Source organism: Columba livia, chromosome 14, assembly GCF_036013475.1.
Source record: "Columba livia isolate bColLiv1 breed racing homer chromosome 14, bColLiv1.pat.W.v2, whole genome shotgun sequence".
NCBI lineage: Eukaryota > Metazoa > Chordata > Aves > Columbiformes > Columbidae > Columba > Columba livia.
In genome coordinates, this window is record NC_088615.1 from 2,624,914 (window position 1) to 2,651,314 (window position 26,401).

General features: G+C 48.5%; 1 protein-coding gene across 3 annotated transcripts in view; it reads right to left on the reverse strand.

Moving 5' to 3' along the window:
* NEURL1B (neuralized E3 ubiquitin protein ligase 1B) overlaps nt 1-25,176 on the reverse strand; it is a 134,395-nt gene extending 109,219 nt beyond the window's left edge. For 2 of the 3 annotated variants that reach the window (XM_065029522.1, XM_065029518.1), the window contains exon 1: nt 25,037-25,172. In XM_065029522.1, the coding sequence (XP_064885594.1) occupies nt 25,037-25,079 (43 nt within the window). In that variant the 5' untranslated portion in view covers nt 25,080-25,172. Of the gene's footprint in view, nt 1-25,036 lie in introns of all 3 variants that reach the window. The other variant, XM_005509458.3, reaches the window with a different exon arrangement.
* Nucleotides 25,177-26,401: the final 1,225 nt, after the last annotated feature.

Genomic DNA, 26,401 nt, shown 5'->3' on the forward strand with positions numbered 1-26,401 from the left:
CCCATGCTGGATGTGACTTCCAGCCCTTCCCTGGACACTGGGGATGCTCACAGGGCCCCCAGATTCACAGGGAAGGTTTGTAATGGCACCAGCGGCCAGCCCAGCTCTCACTAACCACACAGGTTTAGTGTTACTGCCCTGCTTCTGTAGGACAACTCCATCCGTGAACGTCTGCAGACGGCTGAGCATGGAAAGGTCATTATACCTGCGCTGAGCAGGACGGGGAGACCGCTGCCAAAAACAGTTGCCTATCTGGGCTGTCTTCCTTCCTGCCAGAGCGGTCCAGGGCCAGTTCACGTTTCCCAGGACGGAGGCTCCCACGCAGACGTGCTCCCACCTCATGGTCCCACCAGCGACCCTGAACTCCCCTGCCACTCTCCCGTGCTTTCTTCTGCCCGAGCCACACACCCCGGCCCAGGCGGGTGGCCCCAGGGCGACCATCTCCTGTGTCTGTTAATGAGATGTCCACTTCCTGCCTCTTCATCTTCCTTATTTACAGCCACTAAAGAGTTCGCTTCGTGGAGCTGGGCCAAAACCAGCAAACTACTGCTTCTTCCCCCTCCTGAGGGCCCAGCGCACAGAGGAGGCATTACAACTATGTAACCTGGGGTCACATTTCACCCTGGACTCAATTAGCAAGGGTTAAAAATGGAACAAGCCTTTACTTTCCCATAGGAAAGTTGTTCTCCATTGCCCAACTGCCTCCAGCAGCCTTCTGACACTTCTTCTATAGAAAACACCAGCAGCCTCAGTTTTGGTTCACAGGGATTTTCCCCAGAGTGCCCCCTGGTCAACAGCCCCTCTCCAAGCCACCTCATCCTGCTCATGCAGAGCACCCCTGGGTGGATGGTCCCTCTGCAGGGGGAAGCACCATCAGCCTTCACCCAACAGCAGCAAACACAGCAAATTCATCAAAGCCCCCCTCGTACCAATGAGCCCAGTAAGGAGGACTGATCTGATTTCTGCTGGGAAAGGGAATTCAGGAAAAACACCCGTAGGAGGGCATCGCTGAGGCCAGGAGCTTGGGCACCGCAGACACTTCAGAAACTCTGCTGAGAGGTTCTAGTATCTTGCACCACATTTTACTCTTCCCTGTCTTACCAAGAGTCATCCACCTGAGAAAAGGACAACAAATAACACCATAAACTGGTGACATCAGAAACTCCTTACAGAGGCCCTTTCTCCCAGAACCAGGTTATGAGAGCAGGGATGCCTTCAACCCCCGTGCAGACATGGTTCACCCAAAGCTGTGTGTCCCAGAACACCACATCCACAGAGAAACAGGTGCATTGGGTTTTCTGTAGTTGGCACCACTCATTCACCCACTGCTGCTGCTCTTTCTGCATCAGTCAGGTGTCCCCTAAAAGCTTCAAGCAGCATGGATCAGAAGGAAAATGAGAGAAACATTTCATAAGCACAGCCATTGGAAGCACAGTGAGAAATTGCAGCAGCCCTCAGGCTGGGCTGCGGTTTGGGAGGGTGCCCAGCTGGGTGGGGAGACTTTGCCTGGGCAGAAAGTATTACCTGCAGTTAGGTGGGAGGAAGGAGAACTCAATTCACAGATACACAGTGTTGAGTCCTGTTTAGAGACTCTGCTGCTATCTTCATCAGTCCCCATTTAGCTCATAAGCCCATGCAGCTATGCTGCTGTGTGGAGCTGAGGGACCCCACAGTCCACCCAGGGTCTGCAAAGCAGCTTTGCCCCATGCCCACCCTTCCCACCTCTCCCTCACACCACCTTAAAGCAGAACCTTTTTAATGAGTTGGACACTTTCCTGCTGTTCATGGTTGGGATGGTCCATCATCACAGAGGTGCTCAGATGCCCTCACCATCACCTAACTGCCCAGATGCATTGAGGAGGAAAGGGACAACAAGGGGCTCCAGCACCCAGTGCTTTGCCCAGGGAGGGAAGCACAAGGCTCCTCTCACTCACGTGGGCAGGATGGGGACCAGGTCTGCAGGTGGTTAAATGCTCCCCACAGGCAGTAGGTTTCTAAGAGCTCTTGCTGAGACACATCTCCAAAGAGCTCAGCACCCAGCGCAGGAGTGGTTTCGGAAAACCTGGCCCCCGGGGTGAAAGCCCTACAATCCAGAATGCTTCACAGAAATACAGCAATGTATATTCTGTCTCCCACACATACTGCAGCATATATAATTTCCACCACAGCAAGGGGAAAGATACACATCAATGATCCTCCTTCATTATCCTCACTGAAAACAGAATTTGGCAGCCAGGGAGCTGGTGGTACAGCTCACACTGCTGCTCCAAAGAGGACGCATCAGCTCCACACAAGGTCCCATCCCCTGGCCTCTGCCCTCTAGCAGACCAGGCTCATTTCTATAGTTCATTAAAGAGGGATAAAAGTAACCTTTAAAGGTTGCTTTTATGTGAAACAAGTCTAAATCCAAACAATGACTTGGCAAAGAGTGAACTGGATTTTTAAAAGCAATGCATTTCACTGGAAAACTTATTTCTTTTTTTTTTTTTTTCCATCTTCTTCTTTTGAGCCTGATGGTGGATTATTTTTCCTTGACACAATCCCGCCTCCGCTGTGATAGATGACGGCACATTTAGCAGTGTTCAGCCAAAACTTTTTATCTCCATATGGAAGATGGATGGATGAGGACTCTGAAACCCACATCAGTTCCTTCAAGAACAAACACGAATCCAGCCCAGACACCCTCCCTGGTTTGTTTAAAATACACAGAGCATAGGGCAGAGGATGTGATCCTCCTGTAAAGCCCCATCTGGCACCATTAGCAGTGTTTATGGAGCAAAACGGAATGAGCACTGCCCAAGACCTCCAGCCATCTCACTGGGAAGCAGGACAGACAGCTGTAGCTTGGATGGGCTTTGTGCGGGGGCCCAGGACCACCAGACATGCTCTGTCAAGCACTGCTGTGTGTGGCAGGGCAGGAGGCATCCCCAGCTATCTGAGCAGGGATCGCACACAGCTCCTTGAGGGCAGAGGCTGGAAGAGCCAAAGCAGCCAAGTGGCTCTTGTAAAAAAAAAAAAATAACAGGCAGTGCATCAGAGCAGCAGTCCTTACTAGGAACAGACAACGCAGGAGTCATCCTGGATAAGCAAAGCAGAAAATGAGATGATGAAACCCAGGAGTAGCTCTGGGCTTTGAAGGTTGCCCACCAACACAGGTGATCTCCTCACATCAGGCCAGACCATTTGCTGAGGTGATGGAGCATGCAGGTGATGTGCAGAACTCTAAGCGTGTCAAGGGAAACAGAGGAAATACATCAGCATCACAGCTCCTCCCTTCTTTACAGGTGCAAGAAACAAGCCTTCAAGGAGCTCCCCTGAATGCAGCTGAGCCACAAGTTCAGGAGCGCCATGTTCCACACAAACCAGGTCCCGGCCTGTTCTCCGTAGTTCTTCCCACCAACACCAAGAGGTACAAAGAGCAGAGGTTACAAGTAAATTTCCCTCCCTGCAAGATGTCAGTAAAACTCCAGAGAAAACTTGTTGGGGGAGCACCAGCCTGAAGCAGGCAGGGTAGAAAGGACGGCACAGAAGGGACACAAGAGGTGAAGGAGGCTGAGAACTATACACCTGTAGGAAAATGTTACAGCTACATCCTTGCACCAGGCACAGCAGCAACAGCCGTTACACAAAACAACACGTGCACCATAGCACACACACACACCTCATTAATAATGTCTAGAGCTCCTAATGCAACGTACCAGAGAGGTTACCTAACCAGCAATAAAAACTTCTTTGGCCCCGGCTCAGGTACAAAAGCCAACACTCCTCATCTCGTAAAACACAAAAAGCCCCCAGATGTTTATAAAGCTCTGTTGGGCAGGTCAACCCAAATGTTGTTTACCATGGAGGCACTAGGGATCACTGACCATCCAGCTGACAGGGTCCGTGTAGCTGCAGCACGACCCTCTCCAGCGCTTGGCACCACTCCCACCAGCGTGCCCTGGAGCCACCATCTCCTGTCACCCCAACCCATCCAACACATCTGCCTTCAGCACTGCACCAACACCCACCACCCAGCAAAGGCGGCAGTCAGGAGCTGCACACACACACACGGATGTATGTACATGCTGGTAAGCAGAAGATGCTGCCCATGTGCAGCTCATCCACATGGACATCATGGGAAGGTGAGACCCTTGGGCTTGCTGCATCTGCACAGCTCCTGATGTTTTCTGGGGGCTGTTTAGAGGAATTGAGGGCATGCGAGTGCCCTGTGGCACATATTGAGCCGAGCAGGTAGCCAGGGCAACATGTGATGAGGCATCACAGGCAGGAACTCCACAAGGATCTCCCACAGACAAATACCATCCCAGCTCAATGGCTAAGACCAGGTCAAGTAAACACAGAGTCTATTTATGGCTCCTAGGAAATGTTTTCTTGCCCCCCCCAAATTGCGTTCGCTCCAAGATAGCAGCAGTGAGCTACGAAATAACTCCATGTAGTGTGGTTAACCACGGGAAGCAAACGCACTAGCTTGGACAGATCATTATCCCTTCATGCACTGGGCTGAGGAAGGGGGTGGTAGTCTATAATGACGCTAATTAAGTCCTTAAGTGTCTTGGTAAAGAGCAGGTAAAACTTCAGCACAAGGGACAATATTCCATTAGGGCAGGCTTCATCATAGACACAATGCTGCATAATGGGATCCTGTAATTATGCCTGCACTGCAGAGACTTTTTAAAAAAGGAACCCTGTTTTACATTCTCTAATGCAAACAGCATGAAATGATGTTGCTTAGAAACCTTTACACTCCTACAGTGTGTGCAAAAAAGTTATTCCAGACATCTGTATTCAAAATAAAATTTAAAAACAATCCTACCGCACACACTCACAGGGATCTTGGCTTCATGTTGAGTGATGAAGCCTATGAAATGTCAGAGGAAATTTAAATTAAAAAAAAGTGACACATGCATTTAAAAACTTCAGCAGCTTGTTAAGTCATTTCAGGTTATGTCAGATATGGTTCCACCTCACCCCTTCACACCGGGCTCTTTCTGGGTGGATTGATGGTGCCATTCATACCAATCCAGCCTTACTGGCTCATAATTGTTTCCCCAGTCACACTGACCTCAAACACCTGGAAAAGATTTTCTTTTCCAGAGAAGCCACCCAAGATTTTACTCCAGAATTGGCACACACAGAGCAGAACACTGTCCAGGTCCAGAGTCTCAGGAAAACCCACACAGTAAAACCGATATAACCCTTTTAAGCAAGAGTCACAGCGCGGGGCACAAGACCCCAATCCCTACTGCTGGTGCCCACCGCTCAGTGGCTCATGTCAGGCTGAACAGGGTCGGGGGATGCTGTAGTGCCCTGAAATTTCCTACACTAGAGGCAATACAGTCAGACCCACAGCAGGCCATAAATAGCATTTTACCAAGCACCATCCTGATACTTCCTCTCAATTTGAGTGTGGCATCCCACAGAGATGGCAGACCCCACCAGGGAAAGCTTTATCTCCATTCGAGTAGGCAGGTGGGGATGGGGCTTTCTGCACCCACGAAATCAAGCGAAGCATGGAGGGATTGTCAGCTTCACTACGTGCATCCAAACCTCCAGCCCTGACCAGACCCCCCCCATGCACAGCGCAGCTCCAGAAGCCCCATCCGGGGCTGCCACTGCCTCCCACCCACCCATCGCTCTCCCCACCATCTCCTCCTCCTCTCCGAAAAGGTCACCCCAGCTTTGCCTGGCAACAGGAGCGAACGCACAGCAGCAGGGATGGCTGATGGATGCGTCACAGCTGCCACCACGCTGTCACGCTGCCATGCAAAGGCCAGCAGTTCCTGCAACAGAAGTGGCTGGGGATGTGATAGAGCTCAGATGCAGGGATGCACCCCAGTCAGCTGCACCCGCTTGGGCATGATGCGGAACACTGAGCTGGTACGTTGCCCCCTTTTCTCCTCCCAAACTCTACAGCTTGCATGCTTCCAGTTTTCTTTTTGTTATTATCTTCTGGCAGAGGGGGATGGGGATAAGAGATTGAGGCTGTGTGCCTTCATCAGAGAAACATGAATATCCTGAGGGATGGACAAAAGTGGAATCTCATCTTCATCCTATAGGGAAAGTGTTCACTGATGGGAGGCTGGGCAATCAGCCGTGGTGCCTCTTGCAAAGTCCAGACTCAGTAAGATCATCTGAACTCTGCTAATGAGGCCTCTGCAGAAAGCAGTTTTTTTTCAATTCTGCTGGTACTTGCTCTCTCAATACTCTCCAAAGACTTCCTAGACCCTTGAGACTATCGTGGCCAGATGTCATTTGGCTTAAAATCTCCCTTCAGAAATGCCACTTTTTGCTCTGTCTGCTCCAAAGAATGACCTCATAAGAGCTCATTAATGGTTGTGTCGTTTTAAATGGCAGATAAAGTAATTTCTCTGCACGTGCTTTTCTGCTGATACCTGGAAATGCCCTTAGGCAGCAACATGGATGAGCTACCTGCTCAGACATGGGACCCCTAGAGGCCTTTCAGCCTCATGCCAGAGACCTTTTACTGGTGGTGCAGGTACCTACAAGTTTGCTTCTTGCTCTGCACAAGCTGCTTCATCCACAGATGCTGAGGAACCAAACCGGGAGCCCCACTCTCCCTGTCCCCAGGCTTTGCAGATTCATTGGCATCACTGATGCAGGAACAATTCCTGCTGATCAACAGCCCTTCACACCCTGCATGGGTTACCTGAACTGGTTATTGCAAACAGTGAAGAGCCAGAGCACAGGCAAAGAAAGAAACAAATCAGAAGTGTTTAACTTCTCAGTTTTCTGCTGCTGTTACAAACCCCATCGCAATCACAGGGTATGGATGGGTCTGGGGGCCAGAAATGCACAAAGCACAAAGTCACAAGTCTTTACTCCCCAGCTTGTACCCAGGAAGCAGCTTTGCCTCCATCTCCTCTGGCTATCTCAGAATCATCACCACCAGCATGGAATTAAGGCTGAAGGCTCAGCATCTGCACTGAGCAGCCAGGTCCCTGCATGAGAGCCCAAGGTTGATCGAAGAAGAAGAGAAAAGGCCCTACAATGGAAGTGCACAGACCACCTGTGACCCCAAACAAAAGGCTCTGTCCTGGGCAGGAGAGAATCAGCATCAGGAGCTCATAGCACAGGTACAGGGACAGCCACTGTCCACAGACCCCTGCAGAAGTCCACAGCTGCTCTCTGTGCCTCACATCCCGAAAACTGCTCTCACCTGGATACAAAGTCAAATCGAGGACAGAAATGCTCTAAAACCTTCTGGTAAAATAGGCATGGAAATGATCATGAAGTTGTGAGAATTTTTATATCATCCAGAAGACAGATGTTGGACAGCTGCTGAAGACAGAGGGTTGGCAGGTTCCCCACCACACACTGCTCTTCTCCAACTGGAGCAAACTCCTGAAAATACATCCTTCCTGGGGGAACATGCACAGAGCAACAGGCCCGGGCAGCTCTTCTGCTGGCTGCTCTCCTGCTGAGACAGGAGACCACCGCCGTACAGGCACAATCTTTGATTGTTGCTAAAAATAATTGATAGGAGCTACGTGGCTCAGGCTGTTCTCACCGTTGTTTGTTGTGGGGTGAAGTCCAGATCAGATGAAAAGTAATTCCATGTGCAGAGTCCCACTGGCCCCCTGCAGGGCTCGTGCCGTGTGGGAGCACAGTCGGTGTCTGTCCTGTCCATCGGAGACTCACTGTGCTAATGGGCATGAGAGCACACAGTATGATGCGCCCACTGGGCTGCCAGCAACTGGGAGATGAGAGGTCATGCACAGAAATGGAAAATGGAGAAAAGGAGCTGGGTCTCCCTATGTACATGCAACTGAGAAGCTAGAAATCCTGTGAACTCTGAAATAATAAGACCATTCAATCCCTTATACCCACACAACACCAGTCTTCTCCACTACAATACCTGTACAGCCCCTTGAAAACTCAGTGTGTGCTCCCTGATTCTTCTGCTCATTACCAAAGCTCAAGTGTAAACCACAGCAACTACATAGTTATTTTTTTTCTCACCCTAATCTGGTGAGACCAAACAGTTAAAAAAAGGCCAAATTCTAAAAGATAACAAAAAAATACAACGCACAGGCAACTTCCATGCATGCTCCAGACTAAACCTCTAAACAGCAAGGAGGTCTCAATTCCCGCATGCACTTACACTTTGGAGGGGCCCAGAGGACATCTGACTTCTTGTGGATAATTAAGCCAAGTATAGGTTTTTATCTGGCTGTCCTCAGCACAAATAACAGATATTTTACAGGGGGTGGATGAACAACTGAGAGAAGCAACATCCAAAATCGCTATCAGAGATCAGAAGCTGGATTAGCAGCAGCTCCAGAGCCCACAGCATCGCTTTGCCTCCTGCCCCAAGAAATCAAAACCACAATGCCACTTTGGGCTATTTCTGCTGCACCACATTTAAAAGCCAGTTCAACAGGCTTGACTCAATGCTCACAGCAATGTAGAGCACTTCCCAACCAGCTCCAGCAAAGAGTTAATCACAGGCAACCTGTTGATTAATTTGCAGGCAACAAGCTGCACTAATAAAGCCCCGGGGACCTTAATCAAGCTGTTTGCTGGATGCCAGACCAAAGCAGGAAGATGGGCAGAGCTGTCAGGATGGATTAGTGTTTGCCCACTGGCAACATTTCTCCTGAATGAAAGCAAGCAGGGGGAGGAACACACACAGGCAGCGTGCAGCCACGGGGGGGGGGGACACGGTGGCCTGGGGCTGGTCACCAGCACATCAACCACCACTGGTGGCTTTGGGAGCTCAGCAGTTTATGCAGGGGAGTTAATAGCAGGAGATTAGTTTGAACCTTGGGTTTTACATTTGCTTCCATTGTTTGCAATTCCTTCCGGTAAGCTGGGAAGAAGCAATTTCTTCCTTTTTCTTTTTAAAAAGATCTTGTCTTTCTCCATTCAATACATTTTCCTGGCCCCCATTCTCCTCCTAGTCCACAGAGAGTTGAATGAAATAAAGTTGTTTGTAACTGACCCCATGTCAAAGGGTTTCAGTGACACACATTGGGGTGAGGGTATTTTGCAAATTGAGATTAAGTTCGAAAGGGATCATTTCCCTTCATTATGACAAGGTTTGACTGGAGTGCCTTTTTCTTCCTGCAGCATTTACTGCTCTGACACAACACCATCAGGTTAATGCAGCAGAATGCAAACAAACCCTCTGCCTTCCCATCCCTTGAAAGACTACAGGGAACCCAAATGGAATCAGTGTCAGGAAAAAAGCAAGAATTACAGATCTGAACTCTGTTTCTGGTTATATGCAGGGAAACTTTTCATCTTTTCAGTAGCTAAACTTTATTCAACCTGGCAATCCCTTTCATTACAGTTATCCTCCTATTCACTGCCAGGGAGCATCTGTCTTGAGGTACCAGTTTAACAGGCTGCTGTGTGGACACACAGAGCTTGGAAGATGCTTGACTCCATGCAGAAATAAACATAGAAGCCCAAAAGGTTTGGGGTTTTTTGCTAAACTTTAACAGACCAAAACAAAGGAGCAGAAAATTGCTCAGCTGTGCATCTTACTTCTTCAAACACACTTGACAAGAGGCCATTTTCCCCACCAGCTTTCCGCTGTTCCAGCCAGCAGGAAAGAAATATCCCACGGGCATTTCTGCAGCTGGTGTAGATTGCGATAGATTCGCTCATATCAGCACAGCTTTGATAATTTACACCAAAGATCTTCCTCTCCTGCGTTTACAGCTCCACCGAGCATCGCAAGGGACACGCGCAGGATGTTGACATCTCATGACTTGCACCCATGGGTGAAGGGGATGGTGAGTACTAAGCAAATGCAGCTGAGGATTAGCAAAAGCAATTATGAAAAGGTAGTGGAAATAATGATTAATTGGGAATTGAATCAGATGTTTGGCCCAGTCCTGCACTCTGTGGATTTGGTGATGACAGTGACAGTGCTAGCCCTACAGAGATAATTTTTAAAGCTATTTAAACGCAAAAAATGCACAGTGCTAGTTTGGCATCACCACCTTTTTGTCTGCCCTAACGAACTTTCAGACAGCTCAGGACCTTGGAAAATGTCTGTGCCATCCTTCTCACTCCACACAGACCTCTCTTCCTGCCAAAATGTTGAGTCAAGAAGAAACTCTGCATAACACAGAAGCTAGACACAAAAACCTGTGTGAAACTATGGCTTGGATCAAGCCAGAGGCCAGGGTGAGTGCTAATGGCTCCTCTGAACCAAAACATCGTAAATATACCTGCATATATTCCTCAGCAGATCTCAGAGCACTTTTAACATACTCCGGTGAGGCCACTGGATGCTCTCAGCCACAACCACCTCTTTCACCTGGGAGAAACAGGGCAGGCATTACACCAAGCACAACAACAACAGCCACACTCTGTACCTTGATCTAGAGAGAACTCAATAACTAGGAACACCTTCTCATGAGAAAATATTCCTTTTGCTTTCACTGCAAACAGGATCAGACCTGAAGTTGGGGAACAGCTGGCACAGAAACCTTACTTACAGGGACTAAGGACTATCAAACCCTGAGTTAGATCTCTTCACATCAACTAAGCAAAATGACCATTCTCCGTTAGTGTCAGCTCTCCATTTGCAAAGTCTCATGTTAAAACGTCACAATTAAAGAATAAAGTCAAGTGTCAAGTGAGTCACTAAAATAAAGATAAAATAAGAAAGCTCTACTTGAATCACCCCAGGGTCACCAGCCAAGACATATTCCCCATCAGCTGCAAACTTCCTAGATTGCAAGCAAAATCATAACCAAAAAGCCAACCTAGCTTTTTTCCCCCAGTAATGTTCAAAGCATGTGCAGCAGTTTGATTCCCACAGGCTGTAAATCCGCCACCCCTTCGATAACACAAATCTCTGCCAGAAATACATTAACACCACACTGACAGACCACATCTGCCTGGCTGGTTCAGCTCTGCTGAGACCCTTGCTAAGGGGCTGTGCTAGCTCTGTACAGATAATTCACGTTGCTTTCCCTTGAATTAGAAGAGCTGGCAAGAAAGGGTTGGTCATAGGGACTCAGTTTTTTTTTTTGTCGGGTGGAGGTGGACAAGCATCCCTAAGGGAGAAACATGGGCCCATATACAACAAGGGAGGATATTCTGGCATAAACTCTCATATCACAAAGAGACCTGTGAGGTTACACTGATGAGCAAACTATATGGAATCACCAGAAAATGGGTTATCCCCATAGGTCCCTCACATCTTTGTTTCCTTTGATGGAACCAAGGGTCTAACCAGGGTCTTAGCCAGGATCTAACCCATGTTCACAGCCCTTTGGGTGCAAAGCTGCCTGGGAGAATCTCTAAGGAGGAGAAGAAATAATATCCTTCAAGATATTCAGGTCCTTACGAGAACCTGGTACCGTGCCAGACAGACATGGACCATCCAGCAGTGTTGGTATCTGAGTTAACAGCAAAGTGGCCAGTGAGACCCTCAGCATCCCAGTAGAGCCAGGTCCATGCTGTGGCCACACAGGTTGCAATTACTGATTAAAAGCCAACTTTGCTCACAGGCTACACCTCAGCCCTGGGCTTCACTGCTCAGTCCCTTCTCATGGTCAAATTATTCATCGGTCACCAAGGCACAGTGCCCCCAAATCCGTGGGTAGGCCATGGGAAATACATAACTACTGTTCCTGTTCCATTCCTATTTAATAGTCCTAAGGGCCACGGTAACTCTGGAACAAAACCCCAGGCAACATTCTGCCACCAGAGAGGAGAAAAAGCCTGGCTAACAAAGAGTAAATCAATGGCAACAACTGATACGCAATTTCCCAGCAAAAAGCCAGAATAAAAAGATAGTGGAGGGAGTCCATCATAAGATAAAAATGATTCAGGGGAGACAAAAATCAGTACAGAAAGGGGTGGGCAAAAATCCAATATTCAGAGCTTGGATCACACAAAAAAAGTAAATAAGACAAAATACCTCTATTTTTTTATTCACTTGGTGTAGCAGAAAAATGATACGAAAATATATAATACAATCTTACTGAAGCCAGTGGAGCATGACCATAAGTTACAGCTGAAAACAAAGTCAGACCTGGAAATCATTTGCAGGAGAATTTCAGGTGGCTCTGTGGGTCACCTCAACCTCCAGCAGTTATAGAAGAGGAGGGTACAGAGGAACTAAATGGTTTATGTCAGTCAAGCTTATCTGTCACAGGGCTCCACCTTTCAGACCATAATGCATGATCGTTAATCTCAGAAATGTGCTATCTGGACCTGGGCATAAGAAGAAAAGCTGAAGTGATTTGGTTATTTGGGAAAAACAACAAAAGAAAACATGCATCACACAGCTCAGCTAATAAACACTGAATTGCAGAGGAATATCTTCCTGGACTAGTAAAAAGATGCATTTTGTGATAGCTAAAAACCCTGAAGCACTATAGGATAGCGAGAACATCTCTACTGAAAAGCGCATCCTGGAACAGCAAGTCAGTTAGTGTGGCGCTGACACCCAATAAACTAATTGAGGTGCTAATTAAAAGCAGAGCACTTTCCCATCTGGGGCTTGCAGTAGAGAGACTGTGGCCAGAACAAGTGTCACCAGGGGAGGGGATGGGTGAATAAAGGCAGCAATGCAAGAGCTTGACACCCCAGTTAGACTGTGGTGCCATCTTTGATGAGACCCTTCACAAGAAGCTGTTAAAGAGACCAAGTAGTCATGGGAAATGGCAAAGAAGCAAAAGAGCTGGAGAATGGAGAAGGAGGAGAAATAAGCAGGCCGTTTCATTAGGGCAATTTCCTCACCCTAAAAAAAATACAATCACAGGTTTAGCAGCCTAGAAAACAGGCTAAATGAAGACGGGTGAAAATCCCCTCTCTGTGCCCCAAATTATTCCTAAAGAAAAGCTTGGAAAACTTCAGAGGAGCAAGACAACAGCAGCTGTTGGGTAGTGATGGCACCACTGAACTGACAGAAGTGGAAGAGAAATGACATTGTTCACCTACCAGCAGGGTCAGCACCCAGGCAGGAAGGGGTCTGGGCAGCTCCAGGACGAGCCATGCCCAAAAATAGGTGAGAAATTGTGGAAATAGAACAAGTTAGTGGTGTGCCTCATGTGAAATAAGGCTTACGAGCCCACTCTATCCCCATAGACACCAGCACCAAAAATGGTACAGAGCCTCAAAGGGATGAGAGGAAAGCATTCACCTTAAAGAGGCAGAGCAAGCAGGTGACACAAGTCCCAGTTTTCACTTTCTCTTTTCCAAGAAAGCCACTGATTAAAAAGCATATAGAGTGAAATGAAACACTGCAAGGTCAGTAATTGCCCAAGTTTATGCTGCATAATGTTAACTCAACCTTCCCAGCTGCTCATCCCGTCCAGAGAATGGTGCAGGTGTCTGTAAGGAGGGGGAGAAGGGATGCATTTAAGGGCAACCTTCGTGTGTTTATCTCTGCAGCCTTTCAATAATGTTTATTTTTGTTTGGGTGTGGACAGACTTGTTAGAGGAAATGATTTAAAAGACACCATATAATTGCACAAAAGCACATTGTGTTTCCTTGCAATAATCCTCCCATGAAATACATCACTCCATGCGCCATCACCACAGGGCTCCCAAAAAAAGCCTTTTGTGTAAACCACAAAGGCTCAGCCCAACCTGCACAGTCATCCCAGTGCTGGCTTAGACCTCGGTCTTGATGGCACTGAGGGCCACATGGCTTAACAAGGGTCCCATGCAACAGGACAAGGGTCCCATGCAACAGGACAAGGGTCCCATGCTGTCCCCAGACAGCAACAGGAGAGCTTGGTCAGGCAATGCACAGCACCAGCTGTGGTCACATCTTCATCAAGAGGGCTGGCAGAGCTAAACATGCCTTATCTGATAGCAGGAAAGAGCCACCAGCCCAGAGAAAGGTCTTGCAGAAGAAAAGAGGTGATAGCTGTTGAGGTGGGTAGGGGCTATCTTGGGTGGTGCTTCTCCTCCCTTCCCAGCCTTTGGAAGCCACACGAGCCAAGATCTGAGTGTCACCAGACCCAAATGGGGCAGGAAAGGCACCCAGGGGCCATCTGTTCTCACCATCAGTCACCAGCTGGAATTTTACCAGGGTCTCTTTCACCATCTCCTGAAGCATCTGAGACTGGTAACGTTTCTGAGAGGGCTCTACCGCTCCATGTTCCCATGGAGGATCCCTGCAGCAGTGCCCCAGTGCCTCAGAAAAGCTCGCTCCCAGCAAACTACTGTATGGTGAAAAAGCTGGATGGAAGTGGAAAGCAAAGGGTCATTTTCCTTGTTTCCACTGGCACGGATTAAGCTTCTGGCACGTTTATATATTTTTTTTTTCCATAATCAAGATAGTGAGGTTGGGCACCCCCTTTTTTTTCCTCCAATAAACAAAGACCTATAATGGGCCATGTATTCTGTGCCATGTCTGGAGCCTCCTGCTTATCAGAGCCATCACAGGACAGAGAATTTTTGTTCGTTTTATCTGAAAAAAATAAGTCACTGAAGCCCCCAGAGGTGTAAGGGATGTCCCCCTTATCCCCAGCAGATACTGGATTTAGTGTGTCAGCTTTAACCGAAGGCAGAGACACAGCAATTAGCAACCAAACAGCTTCTGCTGCCACCCTGAGCTCTGCTAGGAGACAGGAGCTCTGGCCAACAATTACAAGAGCAGAGGGAGGCAGCAATACCCATCTCAGCTGCACATTTCCAGTCCTGAGAATGTACTTTCCCCAAAGACGTGGCCCAGGAGGCTTTCTCAGTGTCCCTCCCTCTCTCTCTCATATCCTTGGCCAGTTTAACGTTCAGCCTGGGACTCCCTGGAGCCAATACGATGTTTCCTGTGGTCAGATGCAATGACCACCCAGCCCCAGGCACCCAGTGACGAGCTGGCTCAGCACCCACGCAGTCCTGTCCCCTCGGAGGGACGGGGAGGGATGCAGTGGGGTCACGAGCAGAGGAGGGCACCCCGGGCTCCATCTGGACCTGCATCCCACATCCTCACTCTCCCCATTTAATACATTACTGGGGGAGCGAATACACTTGACAGCTGCAAAAAAGCAGATTATTCTGCCTGCCATGGCTGTGTTTACACAAAAGCCACTGGTTTATGAGGAACAGCTTAGTCAAAGCACACAAAGAAACACTGCAATATTTTTTGAAGGTTTTTTTTTTTCATTGCTTTCAGAAACAAAAGGTTACCTACGTAAGAAAGAGAATGAGGCAGCTTTACAAAACAACTGCTGCTTGTTTCTCTCCTGCTGCATCTCCTCTTCCATCCTCTCACAAACCCCGTTTGCCCCCAGTTCCCAGCCCAGGTGACCCCCGCATCCAATGCCCAGGGTCCCACCTGCTGCTGTCGCACCATCAGTGAGACAGACCCGGCGAGAAGCACCTGGAAAAACACACAGCTGAGGAAGGGGAAAAGCCCCACAGGGCATTTGTCACAGCGTGGCCACCAGCACAGCCAGCACAGCTCGGTTTGTGTTTGTTTCTCCACATCAGTGTGAGGGGAATGAGAGAAGTGAGATCCTCCCTCCTCCTCCTCGTGCTCTCCAGCCGCCTCCATCGCCCAGGCTGCTCCCTCTGCCCACGCTCCACTTGTCACCTGCAAACGTCTCCAGGCTCAGCAGCCGCCTGGCACAGGTCCTGGCCCGATCCTGCCAGGCTTGTGGCACAGATGCTTCCCACACCTTGCTCTGTGCCCATGCAGGTAGGGATATGAAGTAAACCTGGAGTTTGATATCAGCAGGAGCCCTGAAGCATCTTGATCACCATCTAATACACTGTTCAGAAGGCAGAGACTAACAGCATCCAGCTATCTAACCCTCAGCTAGAATGAGAGGTCCAGTTAATCCCTGGTGAGTTGTGCTCGGTTTCCCCCCCACCAGCACCCTCCAAACCCAAGGGGCTGTGACAGTCCGGTCCCAAGTTGTCACAAGGCCAGGGGTGGCTGTGACAATCCAAGCCATTCCCACAGCAGGAAATACTCAGGTTATTGTTACCCTGTTGCATTTAAGAGGATTGTTTGTCTCAGCCCCATTTGCATTCAGAAATGTACAAATAAAGAAAAAAGTTTATATATAAAGACAAAGAGCAGCAGCTCACAGGCTTTGAACAACCTGCTTTACCAGTTTGCAATACAAACTCCTTTCTCAAGGGACAAATCACGTTATCCCAGTCTGGGTAAGGAAAGAAATAGCTCCTGTCCCTACAGCTCCCTTTGCATGGCACGAGCGCACAGGAGAGGGAAGGGGAGGCTCCATATCTCCCAAAAAAAAGGTGTTTTTTCCTGCTTCGATGGAAGGTGTTGAGGCCTCACTCTCATTGTCAAGACCACATCGGGCTCAAATGGGGAGCCATGCTGGCTTGAACCCCATCACACAGGGCAATCCATGAGCTGAGGTCCAGAGCCATCCCTGCTGGACGCACCCGAGATGTGCAGAGCTGCGTCCATTCAGATTGAAGGTTTGAATTTATTGGCATGGGAGTGCCACATGCAGGAGAAAAGATGCACACACAGTTCTGGGAGGTGGATTCTCCCCCCTACAGGGTTCAAGGAAAAAAGAAATACAGGTTTGATGGAGAAAAAAATTAATTCAGCATGAAGAATGTCTTAAAAAAAAAAAATCATCTTTGCCACATGAAAAATAGATAAATCCTTTTGGAAGATTACTTCAACAAGGCAAAAAAAATCCATCACAACGCTGAAGAAAGAAGGCGCAGATAAGGCTTTAAAATATATGTGATGTTTTTATTGCCCTAGGCATCGGAAGGCTGCACAGTTCAGAGCTGACAGCAGGGATCCCAGGCAGGACTCCTGAGCTCTCCAAAACTTGGTCCAAAACTTGGGGGGTATTGATGCAACCAGAATAGAAACCCTCCATCCACAACAGGTATTATAAACTGCTACAGGTAAATTGTATCATCTCATGCCTTAATTTCCCCTTCACATAATCAAAACACAGTAGGACAACCCTTGGATTGCCTTAAGATCTTGCCATGTTATGCAACATAATGTTTGGATGAGTGTTCGAGATGAGTGTTGTGCCCTGAAAATGCAGCATTTGAAGCAGCCACTGTGATCCAGGCTCTAGTGCACACCATTCCCAACTCCAGCCTTCCTGAGCTCAGTGCTGGGTTTTAGACCCTCTCTAGCATCCCTTCTTACTGGGAATACAGCCCTGTGACCCTGCACCCAAACACCATGGACATCTCCCCAATAACTTAAGCAACCCTCCTTTGTCATGTTCTGCCTTTTTAGCTTCGCTGGTTTAGGGTTTCATCCTTTTCATAACATTGAGGTTGTCTTGTAACTTCTTAAATGCACACAAATATTTTACTCTTAGAAAAGCACAGTGGCACCTGTACCCACTCCTCCCCCCACAAAAAGCCTACCACCATACACCAAAAAGATACCACCAACGAGAAAACACTCTGTCCCATGTCCTCAGCAAAGCTCTTCATATTTTTTATAGACTCCTTCAGGATTCCAAAATCCTGCTCAGTTCTCAGGCTCTTCCCCCAGCTCGTGCAGGTCCAGTATTCGGACAGGTTGTCCCCGTCCCACCAGCGCGACACAACCCTGTGTTGTGATCTCCAACACATCTCTGTGCTCTCCTTTCCTCCTGGGGAGCTTCCAGCCTCCCTCCCATGCCCCATCCTCTCAAACAACTTGTGACAATCAGTTCCCTTCAGCACAGCCTCTAGCAAGTCCTTTTATTATATTCATCCTATTGCCAGAACGAAGACATTGCAGGTTGGCAGCCTCTGTGATAGTTTTGTAGCTGCTTTCAAGCTGGGCATATGTTGTGACACTTTAAGTTGATATTTATGGATCTCAAAGTGGTTTACATATATACACCCAGCCTTATTATATAACCAAGGGCACTGAAGGGCACTGCCCATGTAAAAGAGTTGTCCAAGATACAAACAACAAGACAGAGCAGAGCCATGAATGGAAGATAATGCCTCAGCTTCAGACCAAAACAAGAGCACCCAGAACAGGCTGTACAGGTTATTATATTGTATAGGCTGTAGTATTTTGTGTAAACTGTCTCTTCCACTGTTAATTTATAACATCCCTCCTTGTACTACAGAAATCCAAGTTAACTTGCATCAGCCCAACACCTCCATCTTCCCAAACCCAAGCATGCACCATATCTGACCTTTGCAGGCGTTCTAAGTTTGTACTTAGAAGTGCACATTGTATTTCGCTAGCCTCTTGTATGTGTTTTCCATAGACACAATGACACAAAAGAAGCAGAGCCTGTGAGCCAAGCCCTGGAAAGATGGCAGCTTTAAATAGCCTCTTTGTCTTGCTTTTCCTTGCTGAAATATTGCACATTATTTAGAGTTGAGTTTTAGTTTTATCAGAGACCCAGAAATAGAGACAATAGAGGGCTGGGTGAGTTTTAGCATCATTTTAGGACCTAAAGTTTCTCATTGCTTTCTACCCTCACCTCATCTCACCCTACATTCCAGGATTTCCACCTGCATCCCAGGAGCCACCAGTACCTGCTCCTTGAGGGGCTCTCAGACCCACAGGAGCAAACTCTGCCCGAAAGGGACGAGGTGCTCAGGGAACGTGGGACCTGTGAGAGAAACTTCACCTCTGCAAATTGAGGGCAGGACTGTAAAACTAAACCTTCTGTTCTTGATGGGGGAAGAATCTGCAACTTTAACAGACTTTCAGCTGGTACCCAGATGAAGTCAGAAATGAAAGAGTTTCTCACCACTAAATTAATGGGACAACTGTCAAGAGAGTAACAGCAGTTATAAACATTTATGTTCCAGTTCAGGGCAGGAGCAGGCGTTTATAAACGTGCTGTTTGAATGTCAGACTCTGCAAACTGGAGACCTTTCTAGTCAGGGCATGTGGATGCTCCTTTTTACGGTATGAGCTGCAGCCTGCAGAGAAGACCAGAAGTTTGCCCCTAGCAAGGAGCCCCAAACAGGGGTGTAAAACAGGGTGACACAATGGGAACAAGAGGGAGTTCACCTCCCCTCAGTGCTGTAATTAGTCACTTCATCTAGGTCCTAACAGACTTTGTCCATGTTTTGTAAAGCAAATAGATTTTAGGGTCCTTCCCTTTTCTAATTTCCAAGAAAGAAGTCTGAGCAGTCTGTAAAGGCATTTAACCCAGAGACAACCTGCAGTGGTGGGTTTGCAGCAAGAGTGATGCTGGGAAGAGAGAGGCTGAGCCATGTTAGAGTGTGCAAGGAGGAAAAAGGCAAGGAAAGGGGAAAAGCCATTTGAACAACTCTTGTAACCTGCACTCAGAGCCACACAGAAATAGAGTGCACCAGTCTCTCCCCCTTTTCTAAAGGGAAAAGCTTCTCACTCTTGTTTGTGCACCAGGCTGCTAAGCCTCAGGTGAGCTGCAGCTCCAGCGTTGTGTCCCCCACTCCGCAGGACTGTCCCCTGCTCAGGGAAGGTCTGTTTCCCAGTGAACCAGCCCACCCAGCACTTTGTGCTTGTCCCAGAGCAAAGCAAAGGAACCTGCCAGCAAATATCTGAACCAGAATTACCCCAGATCTGAAAAAGAAAACCAGCACTACTCAGCATCAGGAATCCACACAGCCAGAGTCACTCAGCTCAGGAGAGGGGGCTGCAGGGGACCCCACATGCCCAAACTTGTGGGCAGATTTGAAGTAGCACTGTGTGTTGAAGAGGAAACACAACACACACTCTCCATCACTGCCTTTCTGATAAATCCACATAAATGTTGTTTATTTATCAGTAAGAAAGATCCACCTAAGGCTGTCGTGCACAGTACAGTCCTGAGGCACTAAGTGAGCTGAACTTGGCACAGCCTACAGCATTTTGCAGAGTGCTAAACTGCAGTTCTGCAGAAGCTATTTGTTAATGAGAAAACAGGCCCTACAGTGTGAAATGAAAGCACCTTTGAGTAAACCATGCTTCACATGAAGAGAATGAGCTGTTTCCTCCACAGCTAACTGAGCCGCCTAGAGCCTAATGTGTGCAGGTTAACTCCGAAATGTAACCACCGTTAATCCACGCATGACAGGCAATGCAAGCAACTGCTTATGCAGGAATTGACTGCGGTACAGAAGATTTTGGCAGCTGGGTACAGTGACTCAGAGTAAGCGGCACAGCAGCAAGGACAAAACGTATGAGAGTGAGTTCCCAGCTGTGCAAACCGCCAAATACCAGCCAAACTTTATGCTTAAATCCACAAAACGAAGCCAGCTTCACCTCTGCTCCCCGTCTGCACAAGCGGCGGGGGCGAGGGACGGGCTGAGCCCCCCAGGCCCCGGGACTGCGGGCTCAGAGCAGCCCCCGCGCCGGGAGCAGCGCAGCCCGGTGCGTTAGTGAGGGTTTGGCGCCACCTGCGCCCAGGAACGGCTCATTCATCCTTCCCATTTCAGAGCAAGGGGGAAACAAAACCTGCCACTAACAAAACGCTCTTGGTTGTGCGGCAGCAGGTCTTTCGGGAGAAGAAGAAATCGGGGAGCAAAGAGCACACAGAAATCCAGGGAAGACGCTATTGGAGAAACCAAAGCGCTGAAACAAGGTAAGACACACCTAAGAGCTGGGGGACTTCAGAAAGTTTGTAGGGACTCTTCCCATAACTACCCAGATTCCCAGAACTCCCTTGCCATATTTTGGGGTATTCTTGCATATTTGCCTGTTGCTGTCCAGTTGAGTACCGGGTCCAGAAAAGATATTCGCAAATCAGGAGTTCAGCTGTCCCAAAGTTACAGGAAGACTGACTCAGAATGGGCAATTGGTGGCCCCAAAAGCCCCTGCAAGATGGTTATGGGGTTTAAAAACAAATCTCAAAACCCACATAAGCCACAAGGTAAAGGTTCAGAGAGGTACTTACTGGCAGACACACACACTGACAACAAATACGACAGCGGGCAGGACAACACTTGCAAGCTGGAGAGACAGAAGCGTGCAAGGTCAGAGGGGACTCCTAACTGAAGAACAGGAAGACAGAAGCTGCATTCATCAGACATGGAAGAGCTGCTCATCAACTGGAGAAACACTCAGCATGGCAGGAGAGATGTACACACCTGCCAACATTTGCAATCATTTTTGTGATCTGCCTGTGAATACATGCGATGTGTCTGTAATTCCAGCCCAGGTAACACCCAAAAGTTTTCAGACCAACAGCCAAAAAGTAACTCGGCACAGAGACCTGTGTGCTCCGTGCTGACCAGTAACACTCCCTGGCATTGCAATTTGGTTTTACACTCAAAGACCATTAACAGAGTTCAGTCAGGGAATGATTGTCAGATACAGACATAAGTGAACTTGTATCATACAAAGAAAACTTTCAGCAACTTTTGACTTTGTTGAGCTGCACAAGACAAATAATTCAAAGCTTCTCCCGCACTGAGAGGCTTCCCGCTGTTCAGGAGGATACACGTTGCTCCTGGAGGGGACTGCATTCGGTCAGGTGTTCTGAAGGATATTTTAGACAAAGGTGACGTAGTGGAGCCAAAAGTTCTTTGGATCAAGATACAATTACTTCTTGGAGACTTGCCTGTCCATTGCAAACTCTTCCAGAAGCTGAAACAGACCCTGGGATTTCCAGCCATCCTGTACACATCTCAGCCAAGTTCTCAACCAAAACCTCTTGTTCAGGCATTCGCCCAAAGCCACATCCACCTGAAACCGTCCCAGGCAAGCGTCACCTCTTTGTGATGCCAAGGAAGGCACCTGCGCCCTGAGTGGAAAAATTAAACATTCACTCAGATCTAACACGTGCTCACACTACGAACTGTGACATGTACAGCAGCCTCTGCCTCGTACCAGATCTCTAAGGGCAAGGAGCTCGCCTTCCATCTTCTGTGGGGGCATATGGACATGTGGATATTCAAGGAATAAGAATTCACTCTCAGCTGTGTCCTCCTCCAAGATTTGCTCTCCTGGGGACCAGCTGCTCCATGGTTATTTGCTTTCTTTTGACCAGGCTCAATCCCTTAAGCAATCCACTTCACAGTGTCCTTTTTCTGGCATTTACTCATGTTTTTTTCTTTTCCTGGTACAGTTATAGAGTAACAGTACTGACTTTTTAACCCCGGGTGACAGATGCCCATCCCCAGAGCCTTATTGCCCACCTGGGTCTCTCCTGGCCAGGACCAGGGCACCTGGGACAGCCACATCCCACACAGTCACCTCACTGCCGCACTTGAACCCAAGCCCCAGTTCTGCTGCTCTGGATAACAGACATACAAAGCAATATTTCTAAGTGGACTCTCGTACCTCAGTGATAGCTCCAGCTTTTAGGGATTTACTGTTTTTTGTTTGTTTGTTTGTTTAATTATTATTTATTTTTTAATTCCACATGCTCATTTTCTGCCCAATCGCTGGTACTCCAGACGTAACTAAGAGGAAAAAAAGCTCTTGCTACCCTGCCTCAGCAGAACCAGAAAATCACAGCACTGGGTGAAAAATCAAGTAGTTAAATGATTACCCAATATTGTTTGAGTTTTATGGATACCCTGGGACCAATGTGGGCTTTGGCCCTGAAATAAGATTACTTTACTCAAGTCACTTCAGTGAAGGCTACAGAGGAGCAAAGTTTCTAGCCACAGCAGTAACACACTTACTCTTAGAGAGATTATATATTCCTTTTCTCATCCCTGAGAGATTAGCCCTTCCAGTGGGGATTATTTTACATCCAAAGTACAGCAAATCAGGTAGGACTCCAAGTCCTATTGTGGCTGGAGAACTCCCAAGCTGTTGGCCAGAGCACATGGTCTCTGCACAGCTTCGGTGCAGACTGAGAATGATGCCAGCAGCACAGGATCCCAGCAAAAGGGGTGCTCAGCAGCTTGGATTCGTTCACATTTGGTAAACACTGAAATCTGCCCATCCCGAACAGAGCTCAGGCTGCAGAGGCTGCAGCAGCAGCTCCATGGAAGCTCCATCAGAGAAGGTGGGTGGCTTGAGCATGGGAAGGGGGCACAGCAGATACTTCAGCAATGGGAAAGGTACATAAATCAGCTTGAGGTTTTGGAACTGGGACACAGGTGGGGCTATTGGCTTTGTGAAGTGATTTCTCTGATTTCTGATGACTGTACTGTGCAAATGAAGAGACCACTTCGCATTGAGAGCAGGCTGAAATTTATATATATTCTTTCTCAGTCCTTGACAATTAATTCCACCTTGGTTAAAATCCTTGTAGCCAATACTGGAACTACCACCAAGTGCATTTGTTTACCTTATCTATTAAGCAAACACGAGTGCAGCAGTAACCATTGCTATAATGTATTATCAAGGTCTGACTTGCCTGATAGCGCACTAACTTCTAAAATGTTGTCTTGGGTACTGTTTTGCAGAAAACTGCCTTTATAACCAAAGACTTGATGTTTGGATTTCAAAACAAAACCCAACACCAAGGATCACAGTTATTCGTCAGTTAAAAATACTCTTCCGTTACACAGCAAACATACAAATCTGGTGGTGACTGGCTGCCCCAAAACCAAACACAGTATTAGCAGACTCCAGGAGAAAGAAATACAAGAAACATGAGAACCCACTACAGCAGAGTATTTCCTGCACCCAAAGCATTCATTTATTAGTAATACGATCAGCCCTTAACCCACAGGAGCTAACAACACCTTGCAGAACAGCTGAGACCCTCCCTTAAGGTACATACTCTCCTGAACTCACTATTGCCCCACACACCTGAGAGCAATAGCCAGTAGGAAACAAGGCTTAAAAGTTCTGCCTGCAATTACTAATTTCCTGAAATGAGAAGTACTTACTGCAGATTTAGACGCCCAAGTCCTACTCTGCATTGCCCTGCATCCCTTGTTGTGCAGTAGGTAGCACGCAGCATCAGCGTGAACCTGCTCGACAGCTGGATTTCTGCAAACACATTTGCCCTTCAGAAGAGAGGTGGGCAACGCAAACTCATGCTCCAAACGCTCCCAGCCCAGCCCCAGAGAGACCTTTCCCTCACCTCTGTGCCCCACACACTTGTACGGAGGTTCAGCCACCAGCACCCAGGAGTGCACCCTCACAGGTCACCCTGCTGCACATCACAGCACTGAATTTACACATTAAATAAACGACAGTACTCCAGTAGCAAAATATTTTGGGTTTCCCCAAAGGAAGAGAAAACAAAACTAAGTACTTAAAATATTTTGAAAGAAGTAATTAAATCAGAACAATGCCTGAAAAATTGATCAAATTTCTAACATTGCCATTAAGAATCAGGCGTGAAGAATGACAATGTTTTGTTTCAAAATGAAACTGTAGCAGGTCACACACATCTGGAAAACAATATGCAGATCCTAAAGGCCAGGAGCCAAGGGGAGATTAACGAGGAACAAGTTCAGTCTTGTTGAAACTCACTACTGTATAGCAATACTGGTAACAATGATGATGCTTCACTTTTAGTTTAGATGTTACCCAAGACTTTTCTTATTCCCAGCCAGGATTATTTCCATTCTGGAGTGCTGGCACCTTGTACCGGTTGGCTGCGTTCAGTTATCAGCTCCCTTCAAATCCAGCCAACCAGGCTGCCGACTGTTGGCCTCTTTGGACATTCACAAGACGCATAAAAGGCAACAAGAACCTGACACCGGCTGCAGGGCCAGCACAAACCCGTTTGTTTTCCCAGGTCTGTTTTCCTGGCCTGCGAGCTGGGATTGGCAGACAATTTTGGAACGAAGGACTTTGAATTACAGCAGGTGGATTTGGCAGCACTGCTGCTCGGGCAGCGACTGCAAAGGATGAAAGTGCATTGATCGCCACCGTTCTTGCTGGGGGTAGAGAAAGGAAACAAACCGCACACGCTGCGCTCTCTGGAGCTCGGTAACGAGCAGGAACTCAGACCACTGCATACACATTCTTTCTGCGGCACGACCGTAGCTCAGCGGGTCCAAGCACAAGCACTTTGTCTGTCAACACGCGTGTCACCGATGCCACCGCCACATCCTCCCCACCCTGCGGGACAACGCGGGGCGGCCCCTTTGTGGGTTATTTGGTTTTGTCAAGCCCACAGCACAGCTATGCGCTCCCCGCATGCGGCAGCTCCAGCGCGGAGCGAAAGGCCGGACCGGTCCCGTCCCGGCTCCGTCCCATTCCGTCCCGGGGAGCAGGGACGCTCGGCCCCGCACTTACCGATGCTGGCGGCGCTGCGCAGGACGGACTCAGCGTTCCCCATGGCCGGGCGGAGCGGAGCGGGACGGCGGGAAGCGGACGGCAAGAGACCAGGAGGTGACCGGGCAGCCCCGCGCTCCCGTCGATTCGAAGCTGCCGCCCGTCCCGCCCAGCACCGCCACCGCCAACCGCCGGGCGCGGGCGGGGCCGCAGGGGCGGAGCGGAGCGGAGCTGCTCGGCTGGGCTGGGCTGGGCTGGGCTGGGCTGGGCTGGGCTGGGCTGGGCTCATCAGGGTCCCCGGCTCCTCTCCGGCAGGAGGGGCGGTGTCTGCACCCCCGGCCGCCTGCACTGGAGAGGTGTCCGCGTGGGTGTCAGCCCGCACCAAAGCACCGACCTCAGCTGTAAAGGGAGGTGCCTGCAGCCATGTCATCCCGCAAAGGGATGTTTCGCACCCATGGCAACCGACAAAGGGAGGTACTTCACCCGTGCACTCTCGTCAGTCGGTAAAACCTAGGTGTCTGTGGTCATGCTCCCCTGCCAGCCTATAAAGGCGGTTCTTTTAACATGTGTACTCGCACCAATCCATACAGACCGGTTGTCTGTGCCCCCACCAGCCCAATAGCGGTCTCACATGCCTTGACATTTTCAATGAACGGGCTACAGACATGAGGCTTCTCCATGGTCCCTGCACAATGCTGATAAAAGTAACATACTAGAAATGCTTCCTTTCCTAAAAAGACTTTAAAAAAAATTTAAAAGACAGCACTAGTGCAGACTAGTGGTCCACAGCAGTAATCTTCACTAGTGTGCAGCTGTGTGCTGATACACAGCTGCTTCTAGGAAAGGGCCAAGAGCAGGGAAACGCCTCTATCACATCACAGGGTGAAGATTTCTTCCCCATCTCAGAAAGTGTGTGGTCCTCTGGTGCCACAAGCTGGGAGATTTATAGTAGAGATGAGTCCCACTGCCCCTGAGGCACTGTGTTCCCCATTATTTCATTTGCTCTTATCCTTTGCAGAGGACTGGTGTGGATTTCAGAGGAATTTAATGAGCAAAACAGAAGGCTTAAGGTTCCTGAGTCTTTCTACTGTCACAGCAGCCCTGGGAATAACAGAGAGAATGAAGGAAAATGACAGTAGGGAGGCCACCGTTTATCCCAGTGCCGATTTCATCTTCCACAGCTGCATCCAGAACATCATCACTGGGTGCTAGCAGCTTCAAATTGTTTAGATGCAGATTAAGACACATCCTGCCCTCAAAACCACAGACAAAATAATGGGAACACGATGCGCAGACAAGCATGTTGCTGCTTTGAGCCTGGGAACGAGCTGAGTCCAGGAGAACAGCAGCAGTGATGCCTTTGCAGGGGCTCTGCTGCCTTCCCTG